Source organism: Ammospiza caudacuta, chromosome 3 (assembly GCF_027887145.1).
Source record: "Ammospiza caudacuta isolate bAmmCau1 chromosome 3, bAmmCau1.pri, whole genome shotgun sequence".
Taxonomy (NCBI): Eukaryota; Metazoa; Chordata; class Aves; order Passeriformes; family Passerellidae; genus Ammospiza; species Ammospiza caudacuta.
In genome coordinates, this window is record NC_080595.1 from 90,989,070 (window position 1) to 91,015,804 (window position 26,735).

General features: G+C 42.2%; 2 protein-coding genes across 2 annotated transcripts; both read right to left on the reverse strand.

The window, feature by feature from the left end:
* Window positions 1-887: 887 nt before the first annotated feature.
* LOC131555229 (glutathione S-transferase) lies at window positions 888-11,624 on the reverse strand. Its single transcript, XM_058801090.1, has 7 exons — window positions 11,458-11,624; window positions 7,587-7,693; window positions 6,146-6,197; window positions 5,779-5,911; window positions 5,020-5,161; window positions 2,114-2,245; window positions 888-1,397 (listed from the first exon to the last, which is right to left on the reverse strand). Exons 2-7 carry the CDS (start codon window positions 7,671-7,673, stop codon window positions 1,275-1,277), a joined length of 669 nt encoding a protein of 222 aa, XP_058657073.1. The 5' UTR covers window positions 7,674-7,693; window positions 11,458-11,624; the 3' UTR covers window positions 888-1,274.
* Window positions 11,625-13,793: 2,169 nt separating this feature from the next.
* On the reverse strand, window positions 13,794-20,487 carry LOC131555217 (glutathione S-transferase-like). The gene is made up of 7 exons (XM_058801058.1): window positions 20,420-20,487; window positions 19,226-19,338; window positions 18,583-18,634; window positions 16,249-16,381; window positions 15,246-15,387; window positions 14,422-14,553; window positions 13,794-14,104 (listed from the first exon to the last, which is right to left on the reverse strand). Exons 2-7 carry the CDS (start codon window positions 19,310-19,312, stop codon window positions 13,985-13,987), a joined length of 666 nt encoding a protein of 221 aa, XP_058657041.1. The 5' UTR covers window positions 19,313-19,338; window positions 20,420-20,487; the 3' UTR covers window positions 13,794-13,984.
* Window positions 20,488-26,735: the final 6,248 nt, after the last annotated feature.

Consider the following 26,735-nt stretch of genomic DNA (forward strand, 5'->3'; position numbering starts at 1 on the left):
GTATGGGTGGGTGCCCTCTTGAAGACAAACAGAAACTTTGCTGCTTTTCAATTTTTTTACACAAAGCTTGCTTATGAAGGTTACTGTGTATCATGATACCTCCTTTGTGATGGTTCCTAAATCATAGCACTTGTCTGGAAGAGAGGAATAGCCCAGTGAAACGTACTGTGCTGGGCAAAGCACTGCTTCCAGCTACTGAGGTAATCTTAATGTAAACCTGTTGGGAGGTCAGCAGTGGGGCAGTGTGGTTTGTACCTCTGAGATGCACATGGCTCTTCTTAGGCACAAGTCAGGGAAGGAGTTAACTTTGCTGGGCAGCAAGTCTTCACATACCCTGGCTGACTGCCTAATCAGTTGGAGTCCTGCTGAGGAGAAACAACTAAGTGCAAAGAAGGATGGCTTATGGGAATGTTCTTAAAGGGAACAGTGATTGTTCTCATCAAATTAGGGTAAAGAATCTGACAGAGTAGTGCATGCTTTAAGCACTGTTGAGGTAAAACTCACTGAAAAGGTAAGCAGCCAGTGCACTTGGCTTTATAACTGTGGGAAGTGACTGCAGAATGTAAAACCTTATAAAAAAACCACTCAAGGGGCATTTGCCTCACTGACCAGCCAGCCAAGCAGCAAAAAAGAAAAGCAAGGGAATAAGTGCTCTCAGCAGATGAAAATCACAGCAGGCCAATTAAACACAAGGACTTTGATCTTTCAGTGAAAAAATCACTCCTAAGAGATCCATGTGGGGATTAGAAAAGTTTTTTACTTCTGCCCATAAACTTAAAAGGATCATGAATTTTAATTTTATTTTTAAAGTTTTTATTTCCTTAATTTTTAAGCTGTGAAATACAGCAGGCAGACAGTGAACTTTCTAGGAGACCTCCTGAAGAACCAACCCAGAAGATTCTAGGCCTGAATTTAAATGAATTCTCAGTTTTCAGGGTGTGACTCCTCAGTCTGGCAGTTTATTAAAATGGGTTTGGGGATCATGTGGCATTTCTACAGTACTCCAGAAGCTACAACTGAACATTTTACCCTACCAGGCATGCACTATAATTGAACACACACCAAGTGTCAGCATATTTTATTTCATATAACTGCTTCATGAAATTCTTCTTTCTAGATGCAACAGATCCAAATTAGCCTTTTACTCTAATTTAAAAGTGTATTCAGAGTATATGGTTTCAACACTGGCCATATGATGCAAGTTGCAGAGCACATCAATGAAATTTACAAAGCAAGCTCTGGTAATCTACTACAGTTGGGTTATTTTCATCAGATTAGATATTGAATATTTTCCTCACAACAGCAACAAACTTCTCATCTGTTGGTGGCTTCCGCTGGCTACCAGGCTGTAAGAATTTTTTGATTGTTGGAATGTTGCTGATTCTTCCTTTAAAAGCCTGTAAGAAGCAACAGTAATGCCAGTGAGATTAAGGAAATGATAATTCCATCCTTTATAGTTTAAAGATCAGGTGACTTGGATTTTCACTTGTCAGACATACTTATTAAACAGTAAAAGGTATTAGCTTTTTCTGATCTGTAATGCTGATACTATACCTTTGTTTCCCAGATGGGAATGGGAAAAATTAATATTAAAGAGTTAGGATTCATCTAGTAAAAACTGGAAGAAAAAACTCCACATAGCAATCCTGCAGATATATTTGAGAAAAAAAAAAGAGGCAAAGACAGGAATATCTCAGTGCAAAGCACTACAGAAGTCAAGATATAGGAAACTGAACTGCTCTTTGTATATGATTTCTTAAAAATATAATTTTGCTGGCAAAAAGTAAAGGACAGGAACTGCAGACACATCAGGCCACAGACTTTCCTTCTGGATATTGCTGCTGTGTTTGAAGACATGGAAGTAGCAGTTAAAGGACTAAATTGGTAGCACTAGTGAGTGAATTCCTGCCAGCTGAGAACAGCTAGGAAAAGCAGAACTGGAGAAAGGTGAGTCCCCAGCAGCTCTGGGGCAAGGCAGTGCACTGAGTGCAGGTTTTTGTAGTCAAACAGACCAGAGAAGTGCAATGGCTCAAAATATGTAAACATCAATTATCTTCCAACAACAGTCAGTGAAATTTGTTACTTCCCATATTGACAGCAGATGATTACTGACCTGCAGCAGGGGGAATGCAGACAGTACATCAGGCTTACATTCTTCTGCCATTAAAATGGCTTCCAGCAGATGGACATCTGCCCAGCTTAATTTGTTGCCAACAAGATAATCCTGTCCATGATCTTTTAAGGCCTATAAAGTATGAACAAATAAACAAAAAAAAATTCACATGGGATGTAACTATTTTATCTAGGTATTTCATTGCAGACAGATTTCTGCAAAAACACAGCAGAGCAAAGCCATGCAAGAACCTATGAAGTCAGAAAGCGATACGTATTCTTTAAACAAAAAATTAAATCAGAATTCATGTTTCAGTGTGTGCAGTCCCATCTCTCATTCTAACCTACTGCACCAGGTAGCTGTATACCAAGTCGAGTACTACAAGAAAGACTTAATCACACAAAAGGAACAGGACTAAAGTAATTGGAAGAGGTAGTCAGGCCAGTTTACATGTAAGCACACCTCTAATTTTTAAGAAAAAAGTTAAGTGAATTTCCAGATGTTTCAGCAAAATTTGAGTCTGCTGATTACAGTTTGAAATACGTCCAGAATGAAGGAATACAACCTCCCAGCCTTTATCTCATAAGGAAGGACTCCTTTATGGCAAACTGCTGATGCAAGAATCACAGCCTGCCAAATCTAACAAGTGTAGCAGACAAGTTAAGATGAACATTGCAGCACAGCTTCAGAGCAGTCACCAGCTCTCCAGCCTGCCTTTGACCTGAAGACTGTCACCCTCCCATCAGGAGCAAGAGAAGGCCATGTCTGTGCCTAAGTCACACCAAGGCTACTCCAAATTAACAAACGTGCAGTAAGACATCAGTCTGTGACCCTGGAAGCCAACTGCTTCTCCAGGCCCATCTGCCAGTTCTACCATAGAGGCAGCAATCATGGGCAGAGTCACAGCTGATCCCTTCACATAGTTACTTCCTACTCTGCTCTAACAAGGTCTAGCACAGCTTGTTTATCACACCGTGTGGAAACTCCAAACATAGCATCTGATTGCCTGCTGGGCTTTATATTGCCTTTTGCTGCTCCATCTGGCTGCTGAGTGTTTAAAGTGAACTCTCACAGCTAGGTATGTTTCCTGTCAGCTTCCAAAATGAGTAACACATAGACTGCAAACCCTGAGAAGCTGAATCAATAGACATCTTAAACAGCTGGTACAGAAAGAAAATGATTAACCATTTTAACAAAATTAACTAGGCTAAAATAATGGAAAAGTTCAGCTGTGTCTTTACATTAGCAAATAGGGGTTACTTTAAAGACTCTCCTACATGGAGCATACATGCTAAAACATATCACTACAGTAGTTTATGCCACCTAAGCACAGGCTTAGAGAATTTTGGTGCATTTTTATTGTTTAGTAACTTAAAATATATATCAGACTTTGAAAGATTTGGGTGTGTAATCAATATCTCCCAGCACAGCCCTCCATTGGTACGGGAGTGGATATATATGAACTCTGATTACAGAAGTGCTGGATTATCATTTACATTGTTATTTTACAGGGCAGCCTCTGTGGGTTTTGTTTGTGCAATTTAAGGCTCTAATAAAGTGGGACATGAAATTGCATCAAGTCCTGTAGTTTTTGAGTGGACTTCAGCTGCCTGGTAACAAAGGCTTCAAGCAGGAAACCCAGTTCAGCTCAGAAACAGCACAGCTTTGTACCCTTGGCAGATTTCTGAGGAGACCACTATGCCCTGAAAAACCACTGGCACCAAAGGAAAAGTTACAAACAGAAGCAAACTTGTGAGATGAGGATCACAGCTGGATCAATTCAAACAAGAAAATCTTAACACAAAAAAAAATTTAAAATATCCTTACAGAAGAAATAAAACAACAAAGCAAACAGCAAGTTGGTGGAAAATGGCAGTTCAGTAACATCCAGGCAATGTTCCAGGGAGAAGAAAAGAACAATCCACCCCCTCCTGACCAACTCCTCCCTAGCCAAGAAAGCCTCCTCATGTGCTCTAAGGGGATGGCAGGCACAGCAATGCCTTCCCTCACAGCTCAGGCTCTTTGGTGCATGCTAGCCAGTAAATAATTGCTTTATGCTTTCTGTGCTACATGTATCTTGCTTGCAGAGCCTCTCTGTGCACACCTAAGGATGCCCAAGTAGCAATTCAGAGAATGAAAATCATAGTCTCTAAATAGAATACATTTAAGCAATTGATTTAAGGAAGATCATAGAATTAGATCCTTAGCTGTAAAGCACAAAGATATTTTACTTTGAATAGCAGGAATAAAGGAGGCTGAGTGTGACACCTTATTGTTCTCTACGACACCCTGACAAGACATTGTAGTAGGGTGGGGGCCGGCCTCTTCTCCCAGACAACCGGTGACAAGAGAAAATGGACTCGAGTTGCACCAGATTAGATCTGAGGAAATTTTTGTTCATGTAAAGGGTTGCAAAGCACTGGAACAGGGAACTGGTGGATTCACCAACTCTGAAAGTGTTCAAGAAACATGAGGATGTGTCACAGGAGGACACAGTTTGATAGTGAATATGGTGGTGGTGCTGGGTTGACAATTAGACTTAATGATCTTTAGAAGGTCTTTTCAAACCTTAACAATTCTGTAACACATTACACTTCCAGACAATATGTACTGAAGGCTGGCGCAAGGATTGAAATGGTGCATTTAGGCAAAACACTGGGAGCCATCAGCCACTAAGCTAGGTTGGAAAAGAAAGACAGCAAAGAGACCCAGTACTGAAACCACCCCAAAAATTATTTTGTGGCCCTCTTTTCACATTGCTGGATACTGGCTCAATCATACATTTCTAAAGTTCTACTGTCACTTGCCTTCTGGAAAGTATTTGTGTGGGAATAGTGGGGGAGTGGGGTAGGAGGGGGAGCCCAGAACTCACTGTCTTTGTGAACTGCTGGTGATTTATCACTTACCTTTTCATAAACAGGGAAGTACCTGCTTGTAGCTCGTTCAATGATTAAGGCAAGATTCTTTTCTTTTGTATCAGGTGGTTGAAAAGGGAGATACATGATCATTCCCATTAGGTCTGTAGTTCCCTCCACGTACATATCAATCCTGAAACAAATATTTTTGTTCAGCATATATCATTCAAACTTTCCATTTTGATTCTTTTCCTGAAACACAACTCTGAAGTGATAACTGAGTAAAATGTTTATTAGAGAATAATAAACATTTTACTCAGTGATTACTTCAGAGTAATCACTGAGTAATACACTGTAATGTAATACACTGGTTTCTTTTCTTGGTTCTTCCACTTTGAGAAAACTTCCAGTTTTTTTCAAAGCACAAATTGTAAAACAGGCTCACAGTATATGCAATAAGCAAAAAAAAGTCTGCAAGTAATGTATTTAAAGTGGAATTCATGCTGTTTTCCATTAATAATGTATTCATTTATGCTGTGGGAGAAAAGACTGCAGATGCAAACCACTTCAGGGAAAAAAAATTAGTTTTGAGGTCTAATCATGAGAGGATGCTGGCTAAAAATTGCCAGTCCGTAATAATCTCCACAGTCTCTGGAGGTGCCCTTCCATTCTCACAAAATAAACTCTCTACAGTAAGTGACAGTCTGCTAGGTATACTCACATTTACTGCAGATACTTCACAGCAACATTCTTTCTGTAAATATTAACAGGCATGGAGGAGTGTTAGTAAGTGGCACACCGTTACCATACCAGGCTCTCTCCTTCAGGTCCTTCCCATAGAGGTTGTACTTTGCTGCAATGTAGTTGAGGATGGCTCTGGTCTGCACCATCTTCATCCCATCAATCTCCACCATGGGCACCTGCTGAAACAGCAGCACTCCATCTAGGGAAGAAAAAAGATCAAGCTACTCAGGCTGCTGAAATACTACACTGAAAATAAGGAAGAGACCTGGTAAGAGAACAAGACATTTCTAATTCTCAGGGATGAAAGCATCCACAAGGAAGAAGTTCTTCTTTACAGGTCAGATCATATTGCAGGTCTTAAAAAAAAAACCTCCTGTTGTTCTTTTGTTCTGTGTGTGAGAATTTCTCTTTAGGGTACGGTTTACAGACTCACCATTGCGCAATTTTTCTAAGTCTTCTTTTGTCTCTATGAATTCTTCCTCAAACTGAAAAGCAACAATAGAAAACAATGCTGTCACTCCAAAGGCAGTGGAGAAGTGGAAGGAAGGCTGGCAGTTAGAGCTCACCTCTCCACACTATTCTCCACACTTCTCTCATTGTGTTGACCCTGTGAGGAATCCATTCAGTGCCAGGAACTGGGGGAGCAGCTGCAGTTCCAGCTGCTCATGGAGCCCTGGGAGCCCAAGGCAGGAGCTGGGAACTGCCTCCCTTTGCACAACACAGGGCATGGGGACATGTGGCACTGGCCAGGTGAGCCACAGCAGGAGCCCATGACCCCAAAGCTTCACTTAGACTGTGAGGGTACCAAAGATCAGCAGTTTCCTTTGTTCCAGGTCCCACCCTGGAGGCATAATGTTATCTGTTGTTGCACCAAGGCTGAATTACTTTAAGGACTGATGGACAGGCTCCTGGATGGTCAGACAGGAAAGTTTCCTTAACAGATCCTCCACTTCATCTCTGCTCCAGCAGAGACAATAACCCAAGACTTTGGTGTCCCCAGCCCCACAGGACTGTACAAAGCATTAAGCTCCAGAAAGAACTTCCTCGTTATAAAGACCACAGTCACCTGCATGAACCATAAACTGATACCAAATAATGCAATTAAAAAGCAGCTGATGCCACATGAAATATTGAGAAAATTCTTGTAAATTATGCCTCTCTTACACAGCATTTATCTCCATCTTTAATCCACTGGACTTTTTTTTAATAAGGACATTTGAACGAGGACAAGATCTTGGTTTCCTCAGCACTTGTGTTCTGCAAATTCTCTGTCAGCAATATTCTCAAGTGAGCACCATTTAAAAAAGCCTTTTATTTCCAACAGAGTATAAATAGTTTCAAAAAAACATATTCAAACAAAAACTTAATGTAGAAATTAAGATGTCATAGCATGGCCTTCACCTTATGTGAATCTAGATAGGTCCCCTAACACTGCCTTTGGGGCAGATCTGCTGATTTATCCTACTCAGGTCCTGACCCAAAGAACAAAAGGTGCTTTCTTTGGAGAGAATGTTCATAAGTTTTCACGTGGTATGCATGGTCTTTCAGTGGAGAAGACTCATGAGATACAGGGAAGTTATGAGCATTGGCAAAAAGTCACCGTTTTGTCTGTAGCGACAATTTACAATCTCATCTTAAAGTATGTTTCAAAAATGACAGCCATCAATTCTCTTTATATGTTAAAATCTCTTCACTGTGTAACTATGGCTCAAGGAATACATGAAATAAAACACAAGAGTGTATCACTCAATCTAAGCATTCTGCATCACAATTTTTCATGATGTGCATATCCCTAAGCACAGATGCGATTGGGAAACCCTTCCAGAGGATACCTAATTTAATCACAAGTCACTTTATAAAAAAAAGGTACAAACCTCAACCCCAGCTGCTGCTAACAGCCATCGGATTGACTCCATCTTCCCCCTTCCCTTGGTGTAGTGCAGCTTGGGTTTCCCCGCCATGATTTCAGAGTTCTTGCTTCCTGATAAAATCAAGATGATAATCTTATGGAAGCATGCTTTAAATTAGCATTTTGAATGTCTCACTCCAAACTATTAAATACAGTTGGATAAATGAGAAAGTAGAAGAATGCAACCAAGTTTCCTGTGAATGAATGGAATAAAAGAAAAACTACACAGTACCAGAATGTGCAGCCATTCAGCCACATCAAGACAATAAGCATCTCCTAAATAATATATTATTGTAGTTCGAACAGCTTACTGAGTTTTACAACCAAAGCAGAACTGTAGGGTACTCCTGAACTAGCACATTTTTAACCTTGCAGTGATGCAATCTCTTCAGTAGGTGTTGGTTTTGTCACATGTCGTACCATACTTGAAAAATGTACTGTATCAAATGAATGGCTTCCAAAGAACACCAAACTAGTGTCACCAGCACTGTTTTCACCTCTCTCATATGACAATTCAGAGCCCTGAGCTCCTGTGCCTTTACAAATATGCTTTTAAAAGCAACATATATCACCAGAGCTTCTACATTCCTTATCCAGCTGCTACAGTCAAACTGTAACAGAGATTTATATTCTATCTGCCCTGAAAATTTAACTTTAAAATCAAAAACCAAATGGAAGGAACTGACCTCTGTTGGGCAGATAAGGCCTGGGCAACGCCCCTGGCAGCAGGGGGCTCAAGTCAGCCCATCAGATGATGGTGCTGAGATGAAACACTTGGTCCTTTCAAATTTCCCTGCCATGTGCAGTCACATGCCACTGTATGACACGGGCAGCTGATGTGAGCTTGCCTGGTGCTGGAAACAAAGCTAACACTGTACTCTTATCCCTAATGGGTCACAGAAGAATGAAGCAAATTTCATAAGACAGAGGCACAGACTGACAGAATGCTTCATTGTTAAGCCAAAGGTTTATCAGTTCACAGGCAGGCTTTTATTTATGCTTGCATTGACTTCACAATACATAGCTGAGCCACAAAGTAAAAATTTTGGCCATAATCCCAAGGCATCAATAAAGAGGCACAGACAGCACAACAGTGTCAGGGGAGCCTGCATCCCTGGGCCACTCCACTGAAGTCCTTTGTGATGGGTGCTGTCTTCCACAGGCTCTACAGCACTCAGCCATCACTCTGCCAGCAATGACTCACAGGAGAAAGAGGTGCCCCCATCCAAAATGCAGCTCTTCCAAACCACTGCTCAGCTTCCACCTAGCCCTGTGTCATAGTTTAACAAGAGAGGAATTTTTTTAAATAATACAAAGCTTCCAATCACTAAAAACCTAGACAGGACAAACACCCTGAGAACTTCCTCTTTTCTCTTTCACAAGTTACCAACAAATCAAGTAACCATTTACAAGACCGAAGCAACACATTAACCCTTTCAATCCTCCTTCAATCCTCCCTCAAATAAGAAAAAAACCCTCAAAATACAAACATACAAAAAACCCCATAAAAACATCCAAGTCAGTAAAAAAATCAAATCCAGAGAAAAAACATAAAGAAATACCTTTATTTTAAAACTAAAATCCTCTTATAAACTATAGAGAAAAAACTCTTTTTCCTTATAACACCTAAAACTATAAAAAATTTAAAAATCAAATTAATATAAAACAAAACCCTCCATATTAAAATAAACAAATATTAAAATAACAGTAATCCCATAAAAAGTTTTTAAAAAAATAATCCTCTACCCCCAAGAAAAAAAGAAAAAAATCTGTTATTTTAAAAATAAAAATAATTTTTAAAATAAATAATAAAAACTTTTACCTTTTAGCAACTCATCTTTAAAACAATACCCCATAAATCAACATAACCCATAAACAAACTGTAAGAAAGCTTATAAAAAATAAGAACTTCACAATTACAAATTTCCCTGAACAACTACTGTTCGTTAACAAAACACAAGAAAACTGGGGTTTTTTCTTGCAGAAAAGTCTCCATAACATTAACAAAAAAGATTTCTCTCCCTAAGTAAACTAAAAAAAAAAATTTAAAATATTAAGCTATTTTATTTTGTTTCTTGACATTATCAGTAAGAAAAAAAAATATTTTAAAATATATATTCTAAAAATTTTGTTCTAATTCTCATTACTCTTTCTTTTAGTTACTGTTCATAAACTTTTCTTTACACTCTTTTAAAATTTTAAACCTACTTTACCTTTCTCCTAATCCCACCTCACAACAAAAAATAAATACATTAATAATTAACCAACACCAAACCCACCACACTCTTTAAAACATTAACCAAAAGAATCTCAAAGTCAATAAAATCTCAAATTAACAAACCAAAACCACCACACAAAATTAGGATTTCTGCCCAGTTTCAAACTAAAACCACCACACCCTGGCAGTGTCTGTGTCCCTGGACAGCTCAGTCCCTGTAGCAAAGCTCCCCTGATACAAAGGTTGTGCTTGTCAGTGGATTGTGTCTCGAGTGGAGCTGGCATCTGCTCCAGCACTGCTGGACGCCTGGCTGACACCTGAACAAGGCACTCAAAAAGGGACTTGCCACAGCTCCCTACCAGGCCCTACACACACAGGACCATGATCTAAACCTCATTTCTATTTCCCATTAATGACTTACACTGTAACAAGTAAGAGAGCTCCTAATTGTCTATACCTCAGAAATACTTCATTCCCTGATGCTCAGAAAGTAGGTGTTGGTCTCAGCTTCACCAGAGGGGAGAACTGCACTTAAACCCTCACAGAATGGACAAACACTCCAACCTCCAGCAGTGGGAGGTCCAGTGGGACCAAGGCTGAGAAACACACTGTAAGGACAGGCTAGTACAGGCAGAAACAGCAAACATCCTTGACCTCTCCACAAAGCAGAGCTGGAGCTGATAAAATTCAGCCCACACAGAGCCCTGATTGCCAGTCTCAGCTCAGTGCTCCACTGAAAACCGGGACGTATCCCCTGAAAAGCCAGCAATATCCTCCTGCAAAAGCACTGCTAAAGGTCCGAACTGGGGGTTCAGGCTGAACACTTACATAAGGCTGCAAGCTATTCTGGTGACCCTTTTATGGCTCTGCAATGAATATCCCTTTGTAAAATACTGAGCAGTGATAAAAGAGTCACAAAATTGGTAAACTGTCTTTCTTGAATAGCAAGAATGGACCTGAAAATTAATCACAAACTTTCTTGATGTTTTAACACATCAGACTTTCCTTGGACCACAGCCACGCAGGTGTCAGAGAGGCAGCTACTGCTGTGATCGCTGTATTAAAAACACCCCATGTTGTTTTCTCCAAAACAATTCAGGCACCAGCCTTTCAGTGAGGAACAAGAAAATTAATTTAGCAGCAAGCTCATAATCTGAACCAAGATCTTAAACTTTCTTCCTAGCCGGATATGGGCCCCGGAGCAGTCCTCTGCAGCGCTTTGTTGCTCGACCCCGTCCCGCAGGGGCAGCTCCACACAGCGCAGCGCTGCATCGCTCCGGACCACCTTAACCCGCAGCTGCTCCCCAGCGGGCGGCTTCCGCTGTGCCCGGGCCAAGTCCGGCTTCGAAAAGCTTCCTTCTCCAGCCGGAGCCAGGAGGAGCGTCCGGACGAGGGGAAAGGCAAAGTACTCCCAGAGATTGCAAAACCTGCACTCCAAAGAGCAGTTTCTCTTCAGCTTCCTCGCTGATCGTACCCAGTGCCAAACACAAATAAACCCCACCTGTGCCCACCCTCCCGCCCGTCCCGATCCCTGCTGCAGGAGACAAGCTGGGGAATAACCCCTGGACAAACTCCCTGGAGCAGCACGGCAGGACGGGCCAGCCGGTGTGTCACGCACCTCGCCCTTTGCCCTCCGGGCAGGAGCGCTGACCCGGCCAGAACCACTCGCTCCACCGGGCTGGCGCCGCCCGCCGCCCGCCGCCGCAGTACCGTGTGCCCGAGCCGCTCCGCCGCCACAGCACCGACACGGCACCGCAACAAACAGCGCCCGGTCCCCACACACGATCCTCCCGCCCCGTCAGGCGGCCGCTCCTCCCCTCGGCTGCCGCCGTGCCCACCGCCCGCCCCGCCGGGCGCATCATCGTCCCCCAGCGCTGCCGCTCAGGGAAAAGCCCCCCCAGCCTTGTCCCTGCAGTCTTGCCGAGTTTCTGTTGCAAAATGTGGAATGTGTAAACATTTTCTTGACGAGGGATGTGCTTTGATGTTTGATCTTTGTATACTTTCAAGCCTAATCAACAAGAAAGAAGTTCTAATCTGTGAAACAGAGAGCAGTTACCTAACAAGGTCTAAGTGAAGTCCAGTTGTGGGAAAGAGAAATTACTTGTCATGAGAATCGCCTTGTTAAGAGTTGAACATGTTTTAATGATCTCAAACCTAGGGGGAGTTTAACAAGGCTTGGAAAGAACAATGTACCTCTGATACTGGATACATAAAATACAGAATTTATGGGGCACGAGGGCATTTGGCAGAACTTCCAAGATAGGGAAGAAACTAAAAAAGCCCACTCAGCAACTGTGCTGAGATCAGCTCTGAACGGGTATAAGACAATTCTGGCAGGGAGAGACCCACACTGCTGACTCACAGCCCACCAACTCAAGAAACCCAAGTCAAAAGAAGACAAGAAGACACAGTGAGCATGTAGACTAATCAGCATGAGAAGAGGGAGAAGCATTAACCAATAGAAGAGAGAATATTGATTATTAAGAGAACCAGACAACTTGTAGTCAATTAACATTAATGCCTTTACTTGCTAAAATGAATAAATAGTAAAAACTTGTTATTGATTTTTGGAATACCACCAAGCAACCAGGCTTGCACAACTCTGAAATTAATAGTCAATGTCTCATTTAAGTGTGTAATAATTGGTCTGTTGCACACTGGGTAACAAACCTAAATTTTCTGGACAACATTTCCACTGGGCTGGCTCCGAGGCAGCTGCACATCAGGGACATGGCTGGGACACCGTGAGCAGGGGACAGGCTCGGAGGCCCCTGAGGCAGCAGCGATTGTGTGAATTGTGGGAGGCTGGGGCTGCAGGCCCTGTGCAAGGCAAGCAAGCACTCCTTGTGCCAGGGGCTCAGGCTCTGAGCGGCCATAAACTGGGGTATCTGTGAGGGATCCTGACACTACATGGCCATGCCAGGAGCTCATCCTCAGAGAAGGCCTCATGGCATGGAGCCAGTACCCACAGCCCAAGTTTCGGGTGGCACTCAGCAGCTGCCAGTGTTGTATAAATGCTTCAGCGAGGCAGGAGAGAAACAGCTCCTGCAACAACCCTCTGTAATACATGCTTTCCTACTGAAAAATATTAGTTTATTTCCCTTTTTGATGACAAAAAATGGTTCCAGCAGCATGACATTTCCTATGATGAAACTGTTGGCTTTATCAAGACCTACAGAGCCCTGAGATTGCCCAGCTGAAAACTGACAGTGCTCTAGTTGTAGCTGGATTTAGGGCACTGACTCTTTCATTTACAAACTTGGTTTATTTGGTGTTTAAGTAGTATCACAGAATCATAGAATGGTTTGGGGTAGAAGGGACCTTAAATATCATCTAGTTCCAGCCCTCCTGCCATGGACAGTAATACATTTCACTACATAAATGCACATATTTATCAAAGTTCAACAGTCTATTTAACCTCAATAGTGGAGTTGGATTTAGTGATTAAAATGAACAACTCCAGTACAGCTTGCATTAAACTTGGTTTAATATACAGTGACATAAGTCAATATGGATTCCTGCATTCCAGGGTCTCACTAAGACCTGACACCATCCTGAATCCTTCCTTAACAAGTTTTAAGCTGCTGACCAGCATTTGTTTCTCAGAGTCTGCAAAGGGCTTTTAGCTGCTGCAATAGATCTCCTGATAAAGGAAACATGGGTGAAGCTGCATTACACGACTTCAAGTGTCTAGTGGCAAAGCAGATGTGCAGTAGGAGTTCTGGTCCAAGGATATTCCAAGTTCAGCTCAGAGGAAGTTAGAATCCAAATTTTCAGCCTCAGCTAGCCAGAACATGCAGGCTTTTCCTGGCATTTCCCAGAAAAAAAACACTATGACCAACTGTTTGGGATAATCTCTCCTAATTTTCAAACAGTTCTTGGGAATGCCAGAAAAACAGAACCAGACAGATCTTAGGCATAGAAGTAGCAGCAAGAAATCAATGAACAGCCAGGTTTTGAGTATCAATAGTAAGAATTTATTTCAGGTATTCTGTTTAGTTATTTAAAGCATTCTGTGTTGTCCAATATACCCCCTATTTAGTGAACTATTGCCTTTCCTGGTAGAATCAAAACTTGGTTTTCAGTGTTTTCATTATTTCCCCAATGTCAGCAAGCACAATGGAATAGTTTCTGCAGCTTTAGACTCAGTAGAAAATTTTCATTACTTTTGGTAACTCTTCGTCAGTTATTAGCGGTTTCCTCTGGCTGCCAGGCTGCAGGAATTTCTTTATTGTGGGGATATTGCTTATTCTTGCTTTGAAACTCTACAAAGCAAAATCAAAACAGCGCCGTGCTTAAGGATCATTTCAGCTGTCAGACATTTCAATGTTATCTGTGCCCTGAAAGACACATTACAGCTTGGTGCTGCAGAAGAAACTATATGCTTCCCCCTTTTTTGTTTTTGGGATTATAAAAAGATACCACAAATATAAAAACGAGTAGCCAAGGCCAGCTACAGACCTTGGGATATTTTACTATTTTTCAAGTCACTTCTGACCCTCGCACTCCCACATATTTCCCAGCCACTTTAAATGAGCAGTCCTTTCCTTTCATTCTATATTCAAATTGCTCATTCATTTACCTGCAAGAGAGGAAATTTGGCAAGTATATCAGGTTTGTACTCCTCTGCCATCAAAATGACTTCAAGTAATTGAACATCTGCCCTGCTCAGCTGGTTGCCAACCAGAAAGCCTTTTCCATGGTCTTTCAAAACCTAAAAACAGAGAACAGAAGCAGATCATGTCTCTTCTATGTTAATAAAATATAAAATAACATATAAATATATAAAATATAACTTTTTCTGTTCTTCACTCCTAAAAAATATATCTTCAAAGCAAGGTCACACATTGCACAGAGTTGCCAGTGAAAGAAGGAAACGCAGTTCAAACACCTGCAGTACAAACAATGATCAGAAAGCACTGCCACCCTAGGCATCATCTATCAGGTCTTTCACTTCTACATTCCTGTCTGGCAGCTCAGTTGGGCTCATCTTGCCTTGCCTGCTGTAGCTGCACTGAAGGCTCAGCTGTATGAGATACAGGAGGAACTGCAATGCTTTTACACAGCATGTATGGTACAGGGCCATTTGCACTTCAGGAGGAACCTTGATGTCAAAGCTGGTGCTGTAGAGTCTTTTGTCTGAACAACACACACACTGAAACATGGACATTTGGGGAGCTCTGTGTGTGCTGGGTTTTTGCAGCTGTACATCTCTCCCAGATTTGAAGTGCCTTCTGTCCCCTCTGCAGTATCCTGTCTCCATCTTAATCCCAGCACCACTGAAACCAGAGCATTGGTTTTCCAGGGGTAGCTTTTCTTCTGTTTTCCTCCATTAAACCAGTGTGCTTCCAGGATGGAGCTTCAAGGTAACAGCATCAATTGAGCTACAAGCTCTTTGCCACATACCTTCTCAAAGACTGGGAAGTATCTGTTTTCAGTCTTGTCCATCATATTTGCAAAATGTTCCTGCCTTTGGTCTGGTGGTAGGTAGCCATATTTCATGAGTAACTCATTCAGATCAAACATTCCTTCCACGTACATATCGATTCTGAAAGGAAGAGATCCACTTGGTCAGGTCACACAGTAGGTCTGAACAGCACAATAACTCCTGGCACAACCTCACTGAGATGCTGGGAAATCCCTGCCTCTTCTGTCCCACACACACACATATACCCTGGCAAAGTTCCCCATGGAATGCAGTTGCACTGGGGCCAGGCAGGGGGGAGCTTGGGCCAAAGGCAAATGCAAAATTCCTAGGGAAACCTAAAGACTGTAGACTCCCACTTGTTGCTGGGACTGATTATTGTCTGGAATATGGGTTTGTGAACCTGATTACAAAACTGTCATGTGTACCATGAAGACTCGTGTTAAAAATCCAATAAGACAGCCTAAGTTTAACAGCAGCTCCATACCATTTCTAGCAAATATCTTGACACATGTCGTTACAAGGGGTTATTAATTTCAACCATTCAGTAATACCTCAAGTCAAAACATGAGCCCCAGGAGTCCTCTCCTTTAATAAACTGTTATGAAATCTGCACAAATTCCTGGTAATTAGAGAGAGAAGGGTTTTTCTTCCCTTAAAAGACATTGCCCTGAATGTGAGGAGGGTAAAATGATGCTGCTGACAACTGCAGGAGAAAATGAAATGCAGCATCAGTGGGACAGTCTGCCCCCCTGACTGCTTTCTTCTGGTAAGTGCATTGACCTCTGACTGATGATTCCTGGGCTCGCTTGCCCTATGGAATCCAGCTGTCTCTCTCTGCTGCAGACATCAGCTGCAGTCACAGTGATCTCGTGCACTGCTGCCCTCTCCCACTGAATCGAGCTGGGAGCTGGATACCCTTGTGTTTCCCTGAGCTACAGGGTGAGCTGGGGTCTAACAAGCAAAGTGGTACTGTTACAGTACAGGGCTCTCTCCTTCACGTCCTTCCCGTAGAGGTTGTACTTGGTTGATATGTAGTTGGCAATGGCTCTGGTCTGCACCAGCTTCATCCCGTCCATCTCCACCATTGGCACTTGCTGAAAGAGCAGGGATCCATCTAGGCCAAGGGGAAGAACACAAGGAGAAGTTCAGTCTCTCAGTGAGGATCACCCACATGTGCTAGGCAAAGTGACCACACGTATTCCTTTTTATTTAGAATCTGAATCAATCTGGCTGGATAAAATATCCCAAGATCATCAAATCCAATTGTAAAACCAGCAATGCCTAATTCCACCACTAAACCCTCTCCCCAAGTGCACGTCTGTCTACACACAGTGACTCAACCACCTCCTTGGGCAGCCTGTTCCATTGCTTGACAACCCTTTTGGTAGCAACCTTCCTCATTCTTACAGGAAGGTGTGGAAAATGCTCACCATGCAGCAGTGACACGTTAATAACTTAATAATATAGAAATGAAGTTGTGGGAATTTGAGATTGAGGAATCAGCCAAAGGCAGAACTGGCAGCTGTCACACATTGAAAATACATGCACTGCATGGCTCTAACACAGGTGATTTTCATGGAGGTTCACAGAGATGAGAAGGACTGAAAGATCTGGTCCAGCCAGTTTCTGTCATGTTCTGCTAAATACATCTGCACTTTCTAAGCACTGGCCAACATATAATGTGAATACTAATGAATATATAAATAATAGTGAATTGAAAAGCAAAAAATATCTTTGTGACAACTTTATTGTCTTTATAAATGGCAGTTCATCTGTCTAGGCATGAAGTGGGAACAATGTGAGACCTCCATGAGATTCCTGCAAGACCCAAATATCACTTGGAGTGAGGCTGGAGCCATGCAACGCTTTTGCTAGCACAGAGAAATCTTATCTTAGCCTGAAAGACGTAAAAATTGTTCTCCAGAAAGAGAGGTATCAGATCAGAGAGTCTGCAAGAGTTTTTGCTTGATGGAATCATATTTCTTGACTCAGATGATTGATCATATATGTCTTTCTTTGTAAGGGTGCATTTAGCATTCTGCTTGTGTCACAAAACACTTTTTGAAAGGCAGCCTGTTACATAGGGTCCAAGTCATTATTCCTACAGGACAGCAGGACTGCAAATGCTAACCCAAGCTCAGGTTGCTTTTCACAGGCCAGGTGAAGAGCACAGACATGCAGTTGGTTTGGAAGAGACATGATAATCATGTCCAGGAAGACAGAAGCTGAAGCCAGCACAGTGGGTTGTTGCCTTGAGATGCAGGAATGCAGCAGAGGAACAGGTAAACTCGGAAATCTGGAACTCTGTTTTCAAAGGGATTATAAAACCACAACTTTGAAGGCAACCTAAGATGCTAATGACTTTCAAGATGATCTGAAGACAAAGGCCTCTATGGCCATAGGATGGAAAGCAGTGGTCACAAAGTGAAGCAAAGGAGTGAGACCTCGTGGGAGACGACCCCTGGGTGCCAACTGTAGGGGCTGATCTCTGGGGCCGTTCGGTGCCATCCAGCTGCTCTGGACCCCCACCCATCCCAGCCTTTACGAGGACAAAAGGAAAAGACTCGAGGCTCTCTTCTCCTCAGGACCAGAGCCCTACTTTATTCCTTGAGACGTGTCACCTGGAAATCCAGGCAACATCCCTAGGGGAAAAGAGGAGGAATGCTTGATGGTGGGAGATTTTAAACCGGGGAATGGAGGGTGGAGGTAAAGAACCACAGGCAGTGGGATACAAGTGGGGAGGGAGAGAGGAGAGGAGGAGACCAGGGAGAAACCACTGCTACTGGGGCTTAGGGGGCAAAGGGGAGAAGGAGACAGACCATGTGACCAGTGCAATTTACCAGACACCCAGTGCAAAACAACAACTAAATGAACTATTTAGTGCAATACAACAAAGGAGAGTCACCCATCTGAACTTCAAGAAAGGCTCTTGGACTGTGTGGGTTGTCCAGAGAAGCTGTACATTCTCCATCCTTGGAGATACTCAAAACCCAGCTGGGCATGGTCCTGGGTAAGTGGCTGGAGGGGGCCTTGCTTGAAGTGGGGAGGTGGAGTAGATAATCTTGAGAGGTCCCTTCTGACCTCAGCCCTTCTGGGATTCATTGGAGGTTGAAGCACCTGGGTGGATGATATCACCTAACACTGCAGTGTGCAACTCTGAGAGCTCATGTACAATCCAGTCTATGCCATTTTCTTTTAAGGCACTAAGACTTCAGAATTCTTAGGAGATCTCAGACAAGCAATTCTAATTTCTATTCTGATTATTTTTATTATTATTATTGCTGCTTGTATTATCTAAAAGTGAAGGAAACTTACCCTTCTGTAACTTTGTCAGATCCTCCTTTTTTTCCAGGTAAGATTCTTCAAACTGCAGGAAGGAGAATGTTCTATTGTCATTCCATGATTTAGCCTCTCCTCCTTTAGGTAAAAAAGGCCTAAAGTGATATGTTTTGGGCAATTTTATATTTCTAAAACATAAATCATGTTTGAAATCTTTCAGGCACATTGGCCATAACTGTGACAGAAGCCCTTGTATCTTGAAACACACAGATTCACATACACCATCTCAGGTTTACCATCAGAATCTGTCAGAGGAAAAAAAAAAAAAACCTGTAGTTTTGGACATTGGAATTTAACTGAAGGTTCTCAGAATGGCACGTGCTTGACCTCTGTAATCAGAAGATTAAGAAGCCAGGTTCTGCTGCTGGGGTTCTAAATTTCTTCTCTCTCTAGCTACAGGGGAGGAGCATTTCTGGTGCTACCTGCAGGCTTTGCACACGATGCATGCAAGTCAGACAGGAACTCGCCCCCTGCTTAGGGCAAGCTCATGGTCCCTGTTGGCCTCTCAGCAATGCACTGAAGGCAGAGCTTGAAACTGCTGCTCAGTCACACTTTTCAGAAGGAGCAGTAGAAGCACATATTTGTCACAGGATCTCAATACAAAAGACCAGAAGCAAACCTCAACCCCAGCTGCTGCCAGGAGCCACCGAATTGGTTCCATGCGGCCACGTCCATTGAAGTAGTGCAGCTTGGGTTTTCCAGACATGTTTCCACCTCCTGATTCCCTGGTATCTGCAATGAAGAAAGCAGGGTTGAGCAATTAACATTCACTATCATGGATTCAACTCTCTAATTCGCTTTCAAAGTTGTCTTTTTTGAAACCAATGATTTATCGTCCAAGACTTTAATTAATCAACAGTGGATATAAAAGTTAGAATGTATTGAGAGACTGCCACGTATCATTCTGCCTTCAAATATTACTCACACATGCAGAATATTTAAGCAGAACTCTGTACTTAGAGTAATTGGCCCAGAGAGAAAACCAGTCAACCAAAACAATTTTCATTCAAACTGTTCTGTTCTGACCAGAAAGCTGCGTGTGCTATTTGTGTATTTTTGCATTATCTCAGAACACAGTTACTGTTTAATCAGATACATGCTATAATCTCAGCAATTACTCTGCTTTCTCCAGCAGCCATTTATGCTCCATTATAACCAGCCAGGAAGGAATCCTTTCCATCAGTCAATCCCTTTTACAACACTCCATGCTTCTAATATGTCTTTAGACAAACCTCCAAAACATGGAAATTATTTTGCCTCTGGTAACATCAGATTTGCCTTTACCACAGGCACAGCCTCAGGGCAATGCTTGCTTGGTCCAGTTCCAACTCTGCTGGAATTTCGAGCAACAACAGTTTCTAGTTAGACACTTAAAGCAACAACAGTTTCTGGGCAGAGTGTCACCCACCCCACTCAGAACCATGTGTGCACATCAGCCACAAACACACCCAAACAGCGCCCAGCCTGTACCAGCCTCACAGCTACTGACACCCTGTCAGCAACAAAGCTGAAACTTTAACAGCAGCAAAAGGAAAACGGCCAAACCACCACCATATTCCCCTTGTAAATAACATGTCAGCTTCTCGACAGTAGGAAGGAGGAGGTGAGAGAAAACACTCCCCACTTGTTGTATCTGCACTTCTTTTTCTAATTCTCTGCACCTCAAAAGCAGCTGATTAAGAACTAACATTTGGTACACATAACCATGTTAGTAAAGAAACAACATACACACATTTATTCAATAAAACCCATTCAATGATGAGTTTCACATACAACAACTCTCTGTATGTCCAAACTAAAAGAACCCACTTACCTTGTGCACAGTGGAACTCACCCTAAGCTCTCAGCTGTTTTGCCTTGAGATTATATAACTATAGCCCCTCCCACACCAAGTATTGCCAACAATTCTCTGCAAATGAGAAACCTCTTTCTCTTAAGCACACAAAACCAATTCTCTCTGTTTAGTTACTTCTCATCTACAGAGAACAAATTCATGACTAATGATGACAATGCAGAAATGTAAGATACATGAGAGATCATGATCATTGGAAGTATCTGTGTCAGCACAAAATGGTAATATGCCTCCTATTTGCCATTTAAAAATACATATAGTGTCTGAAAAGGTCATTCAGATTTAAAAAATACTGCTATACCAATCACACTTTTATTCTAATGTTTTTTTTTTTGTTTTTTACTTTTTACACCTTGACGCTTTACATAAATCACATCAACTAATTCAGCTCAAATCTGATACAAGCTTCTATGCCTTCCTAAGTGTATATTCCTTCAGGACACTTCTGCTCAATTTCATCAAAGAACATTGGGGTTGGTTTTTACATTTTTTTCGTCAAAAACATTTCCCTGAATTTGACTCAGTGTAAATACACACCAAAGAGAACTGCGAGAGACAATGAAGTGTGGTATCAGAAGTCAAACGGCCCTCTGCACTCCTGACTGTTTTCTTTTGCCAACTGTATTGATTTCAAAATGTCAATACAGAATAATCCTCCTTGCTCCATCCTGCCTATCTAATCTACGTGGTTAATATTGATGTCGGCAGTACCTGCAGTCAAGGTCAACATAGACATGCAAAATTTGGCTGAATTACCCTGAACATAGCAGTGAGCAGGATTATTCTTCTTAAATTACACAGGGAGGTTGTATAAATTGCAGAGTGTCGCACAAAATAATTGATTTGTTACTGTAGGAGGGGTTTTGTCCCTCAGATCCTTACTGGACACTAGCTGCAAGTGTTGTCCAAATGCTTCAGTGAGGCAGGAGAGAAACAGCTCCAGCAACAACTCTCTGCATCTTTCATCATGCTTTGCTGCTGAAAACATGTGTTTATTTCCTTTTTAATGAAAAAAACTGGTTCCAGCTGCATGACATTTCTCATGAAGAAACTGTTGGCTTTAGCAAGAGCTACAGAGCCCTGAGTTTGCCCAGCTGAAAACTGACAGTGCTCTAGTTGTAGCTGGATTTAAGGCACTGACTCTTTCATTTACAAACTTGGTTTATTTGATGTTTAAGTAGTATCACAGAATCATAGAATGGTTTGGGGTAGAAGGGACCTTAAAGATCATCTAGTTCCAACCCTCCTGCCCTGGACAGGAACACAATTCACCACTTAAATGCACCTATTTATCAAAGTTCAACAGTCTTGTTAACCTTAGTAGTGATTTTTTGCGGAGAAAAGAAAAAGTACCCCTCAACTCTGTGAAAATTGTAAAGCCGGTATGTTTTGTTACAGCGCTGGACGCATGCGGAGATTGCTCTCCCTAAAAAGGCATGCGTACCTTTGAGAACTTCAGGTCTCTTTTTATCTCTCTCTCAAATACATATGCATACAGTTTCACAATAGGTTCATGCATATTCATTTTTATGAATTTCGCGTGACATTTGCCTCTAGTTCCTTTTATCAGAAAGAATTCTTAGGTCAGGTTGACCTGCTCCCATAACAGTTTCTGTCTCTCTTTATCATCTTCTGTCTCCCCCCCCTTATCTCTGTCCTTCACTGAAGTAACTTCACTGAGCTTAGGCCTTGCAGTCAGGCTAAATAACTACGGTTTCTAACCACAGACTCAACTCAAAAATGTACATTTCACCTAAATCAAAATGGATTTCTATCCTGGAAAATTTCCACTTTGCTTCATTTCCCCCTTTCCTAAAAGGAGGAAGTAAATTCTTTTACTTTGTACAAATTCCTTTGACAACAAGTGTACTTCAGTGCTGAACATTTGTTAATGGATAATCTTAAACTTATTCTAACTAATATTAACAAAACTACAGTAGGATGACGCAACTTATTAGAGATTCCATTTGAAGTTGGTGACCACCCAAAGACCACATCCCACCAGTGATGATCTGCATTTTGTTTTATTCTTGGCAGAATTCTAGTTATTTAATTTCTGTCATGTTGGACAGTAATTAAGGTTTTCTTTCCACTTTCTTGGATTTCCTTCAAGATCTCTAGTAGGTCTTGGTGCTTAATTAATTGTTTTACTAATGTAAGGTCCCTCCCAATAGGGGTAGGTGATAGCCCATGATACATTGTATAATTGGTTTTAATCATCTGGTGGGATGTCACTGGGGCCAAGTACGAAAAATCACACTCTATAATCTTAACAAAATTACAAATACAGAAATTAGAATGATTTCTACTAGACAAAATAACATCATCGCTATCAATTTTTACAGCAGCACAGGCAGTTCTCAGGCACACACACTCTTTTCCAGTATATACGAGCACAGTTCTCTGGTCAGTGACTGGATGAACTTCAAAGTGGCAAATACTCTGTTCAGTGTCTAGACACACATTCTGGGCATTAATAGTATTGCTTTCACAAATGAATCTCATTGTTAGTCTAGTAATGCAGGATTCCAAGTTTATTGTCTGCCACTTTTTATTCATCTTTTGTGCCCATACTCTATGTTCTCAAGGGTAGAGTATTGTTCTTTCATGGTTTAATCTTAGTGCAATGATGGGATGGATAACATAAACAGTGTCATTACATATGGTAAGCACAAAGGCAGTGGTCACATTAGAAGCAGGATCGTAGGTGAAATTTACCATAGTCCACCAGGATTGAAATGTCTTTTCAAGATCAATCGCATTATCCCAGACAACTTTCTGAATTTCAGCTGGAAAATTTCCTTCATTTCCTCTCTGTATGATCAGAGCTGCTGTTGCTTGCATCTATAACTGTACTTGTATACAACTGAAAGCTAAAGACACATTATCTTGAACTGTACCAAGTGCTTCTACTATTAACTTTTGGTCTTGCTCCCCGGCCTTTTCGTACTTCCTTACTTTGGCAGTACTTTTGAAATCTGCCACTGGCTAGTTCCTAATGCCAATAGAGATGACTGTAAAGGCTACTTCAATTTTGTTAGGCCACCTGCTGCAGTGGCCAGCTTATTCATCAGTATTTCTGAATCAATTCCATTTAAAACTCCTAATCCTGTCCCTAATATCCCAGTTAGATCCTTTCTTATTCTGCTCCTGAGATATACTTGTCTTTGTAACCATGTTGTCCAGCCCTCAAAGGATGTTTTTAGGAAGGAGGAGCAGGGTGGTTGGATTTTTGAGATATTAATTTGCATTAGCAACTCAACAGTTTGAGAGACCATTCTGGATTGAATAATAGTTGTGTTCACCCACATTCCTCACTACGTAGGGGGCTATTTCATACACTTCAGGTTCAAGTTTGGGTTGAGTATGAACTATTTGAGTCCTAGTATGGGTTGTATAAGGCCCTGCTGTTGTAAAAAGTGCAGTGCCTACTTTGAATTTAAATGAAAGTCCGATAGCATCCTGAGCCCAAAGGCAAGTCACTTCTACAGGCTGTATCAAGGTGAAATTACACCAACAGTCTGATTCACTTTGGCTATCACAGACTTCCTGGTGTTCGTACACCAGGAGAGGTTACAACACTAATTGCATCTGGTCTCTCGTAAGTCGTCCCATTTATCATCCGGCACCCTACCTTGATTTCTTCTCGTCTGATCCTTTGAAGGGTCCACAGTTCCTGTTCCTGCCATTCCTGCTCCTCATATACCTGATCTCCATGAATTACTACAGTGGATAGATTTAAATCTTTTACCTCAGAAGGTTCTCCCATGGATCCAGTATACTGATTAAACACCTGGGACCAAGGCCATTCAGCATTTCTTTGGATAGAGGTACTCTCTAGTTCTAAAACTTCAGTTATAATTACGTACAAAACAATTCTGTAAACCAAAGTATGAACTACCCCCCGACTGCAATATACTCACTTTGCCCGAGTAAGATTTAGTATCAGTTCATTGTCTCCTGGTGTCACTCTCCAAGGGACTTCTAGGGCTTTCTTCACTCCAGAGTGATGAATCCAGGCATTCTGCTCCTTGATTTTGATTGAAGTGAAGGTGGTGAGAAGTACTTGCAGTGGTCTCTCCCACTGTGGTTCCAAAGTCTTCTCTGTAAGAGACTTAACATATACATCATCCCCAGGCTATCTAACTCCCTGCTCCAAGTTCCAGCCACATGTTTCTCAATTTCTCTGAGCTGTTTGCTTAAAGCCACCATGTAGGTGGCCAGTGTTACTTCCCCAAAGTGGGTGGACATTTGCTTTTGTATTCCATACGGTCTTCTATAAGGCATTTCAAAAGGACTCAGCTTTCCTTTAGCCTGAATTTAGTTTGAATTTGCTATAGTGCCAGTGGAAGAGCTTGGGGCCAGGGTAGATTAGCTTCTTGCCCCAGTCTTACAATCTGCTGCTTAATCGAATGATTCATTTTCTCTACCTGGCTGCTTGATTGGGGCAGCATGGAGTGTGAAGTTCCTAATCTATGCCCAGATGGCTACTAATCTGTTGCACTGCTCTAGAAATGAAATGTGATCCTCTATCCGAGGATTTTGTGGCAGGAACTCTGAAGCATGGTATTATTTCTTGTAATAATACCCTGGTCACCTCTTGAGTTTTGACAGTTCTGGTGGGGAATGCTTCTGGCCACCCTGAAAATGTATCTATCAATACCAGTAAATACTGATACCCCCCTTTCCTTGGGAGTTCTGAAAAGTTAATTTGCCACTGCTGTACAGGCAGTGGCCTCTCCCAGTCTGACCGAGTTTTGGCCGGGGGTATTTTGGGGTTAGTCTGGAGGCAAGGATCACTCTGTTGGCTCACCTGAGTGATAGTGGCATATAAATTCCTGACAACGATTCTTTCAATCAGACGTGTGTTCTAGAAAGCCTGTGGAAATTACTACTTCAAAGTCAACACTTCATCTCAATGCACTCTGTATCACTGGCAGCCTTGGTCATTTTGGGAAAGGAGATACACTTTATAAAAGCTTTTAAGTAGTTAGGCCCCAGTGTGTTTTCTAGTGCCCTTCCTTCACTAGTGACCATGAAAATGGGAAGGGATTACCAGCTCTCTTTCAATGGTAGCCCACCCCTTGTGGTTGTATGTCTCTTTTGATTAATGTTATTGTATTCTGGCTTACCTTTGAGGAAAATCTGCCCATAATTGTCTCACCTTTTGCTGCTTTCTTTGCCTCTCCATCTGCCAGCTCATTTCTTTCCTCCAATTCTGAGCTCACTCTCTGGTGTGCCTTAATATGCCTTTTCAGGCAGCTGCAATGCTTCCAGCAGCTGGATTGTCTCTTCTTTCCCTGTGAGGTCAGCAGTCCCCTCTCCTTCCAGATGGCTCCATGTGCATGCACGACTCTGAATGCATAATTCAAGTCTGTATAGATGTCTATTTCCTTTTCCTTTTGCTGTTTCTAAGACATGGGTCAGCCTTCTGTGCAGAGGTACCTGTTGGTAAGGGTCCAGACTCTATTACCTCTCTGCAGGTATTCACTGTGTACTTTGCAATGTCACTTTCCACTGGCAATGTAGCTGCTCTCATCAGTGAACCAGGTCTCTGCATTGTCCAGAGGAGTGTCCTTTAAGTCTGGGCAGCTGGAGTAGGTAGCTTCAATGGTCTCTAGGCAATCGTGGTGTACTGCTTCTCCTTGATTTCCACTGAGAAAGGAAGCTAGGTTGACAATATTAGTCACCACTATCTCTACATCATCTTGCTCTACCATGATGGCCTGGTATTTCAGAAACCTCTGTGGTGAAAGCCAGTGGCCACCCTTTACTTCCAGTACTGCGGACACTGTGCGGGACACTAGCACAGTCATTTTTGTCCCAGGGTAAACTTGGGTTCCTCTTGAATATTCAGCACGACTGCTGCTACAGCTCTGAGGCAACCTGGCCAGCCCTTGGCTGTTGCATCTAGTTGCTTAGAGAGGTAAGCAACTGCCCTCTGGTATGGATCCAAGTCCTGAGCCAGTATTCCCAGGGCAATTCCTTGCATGGAAAAATAGAAAGAATGGTTTACTTACATCTGGAAGTCCTAAAGCTGGAGCTGACATGAGGGCACTCTTTAGCTGGTGAAAGGCCCGTGTGGCTTCTTTTGTCCACTGGAGATCTCGGTTTCCCTCGGCAATAAGAGCATAGAGGGGTATGACGAGCAGTCCATAATTATAAACTCACAGCTGGCACTACCTTGCCATGCCTAAGAAGGTTCGGAGTTCCTTCGTTGTCTGGGGTTTCAGGGTTTGGCATATGGCTTCCCTGCCTTAAAGTCTGCTGCTTAGCA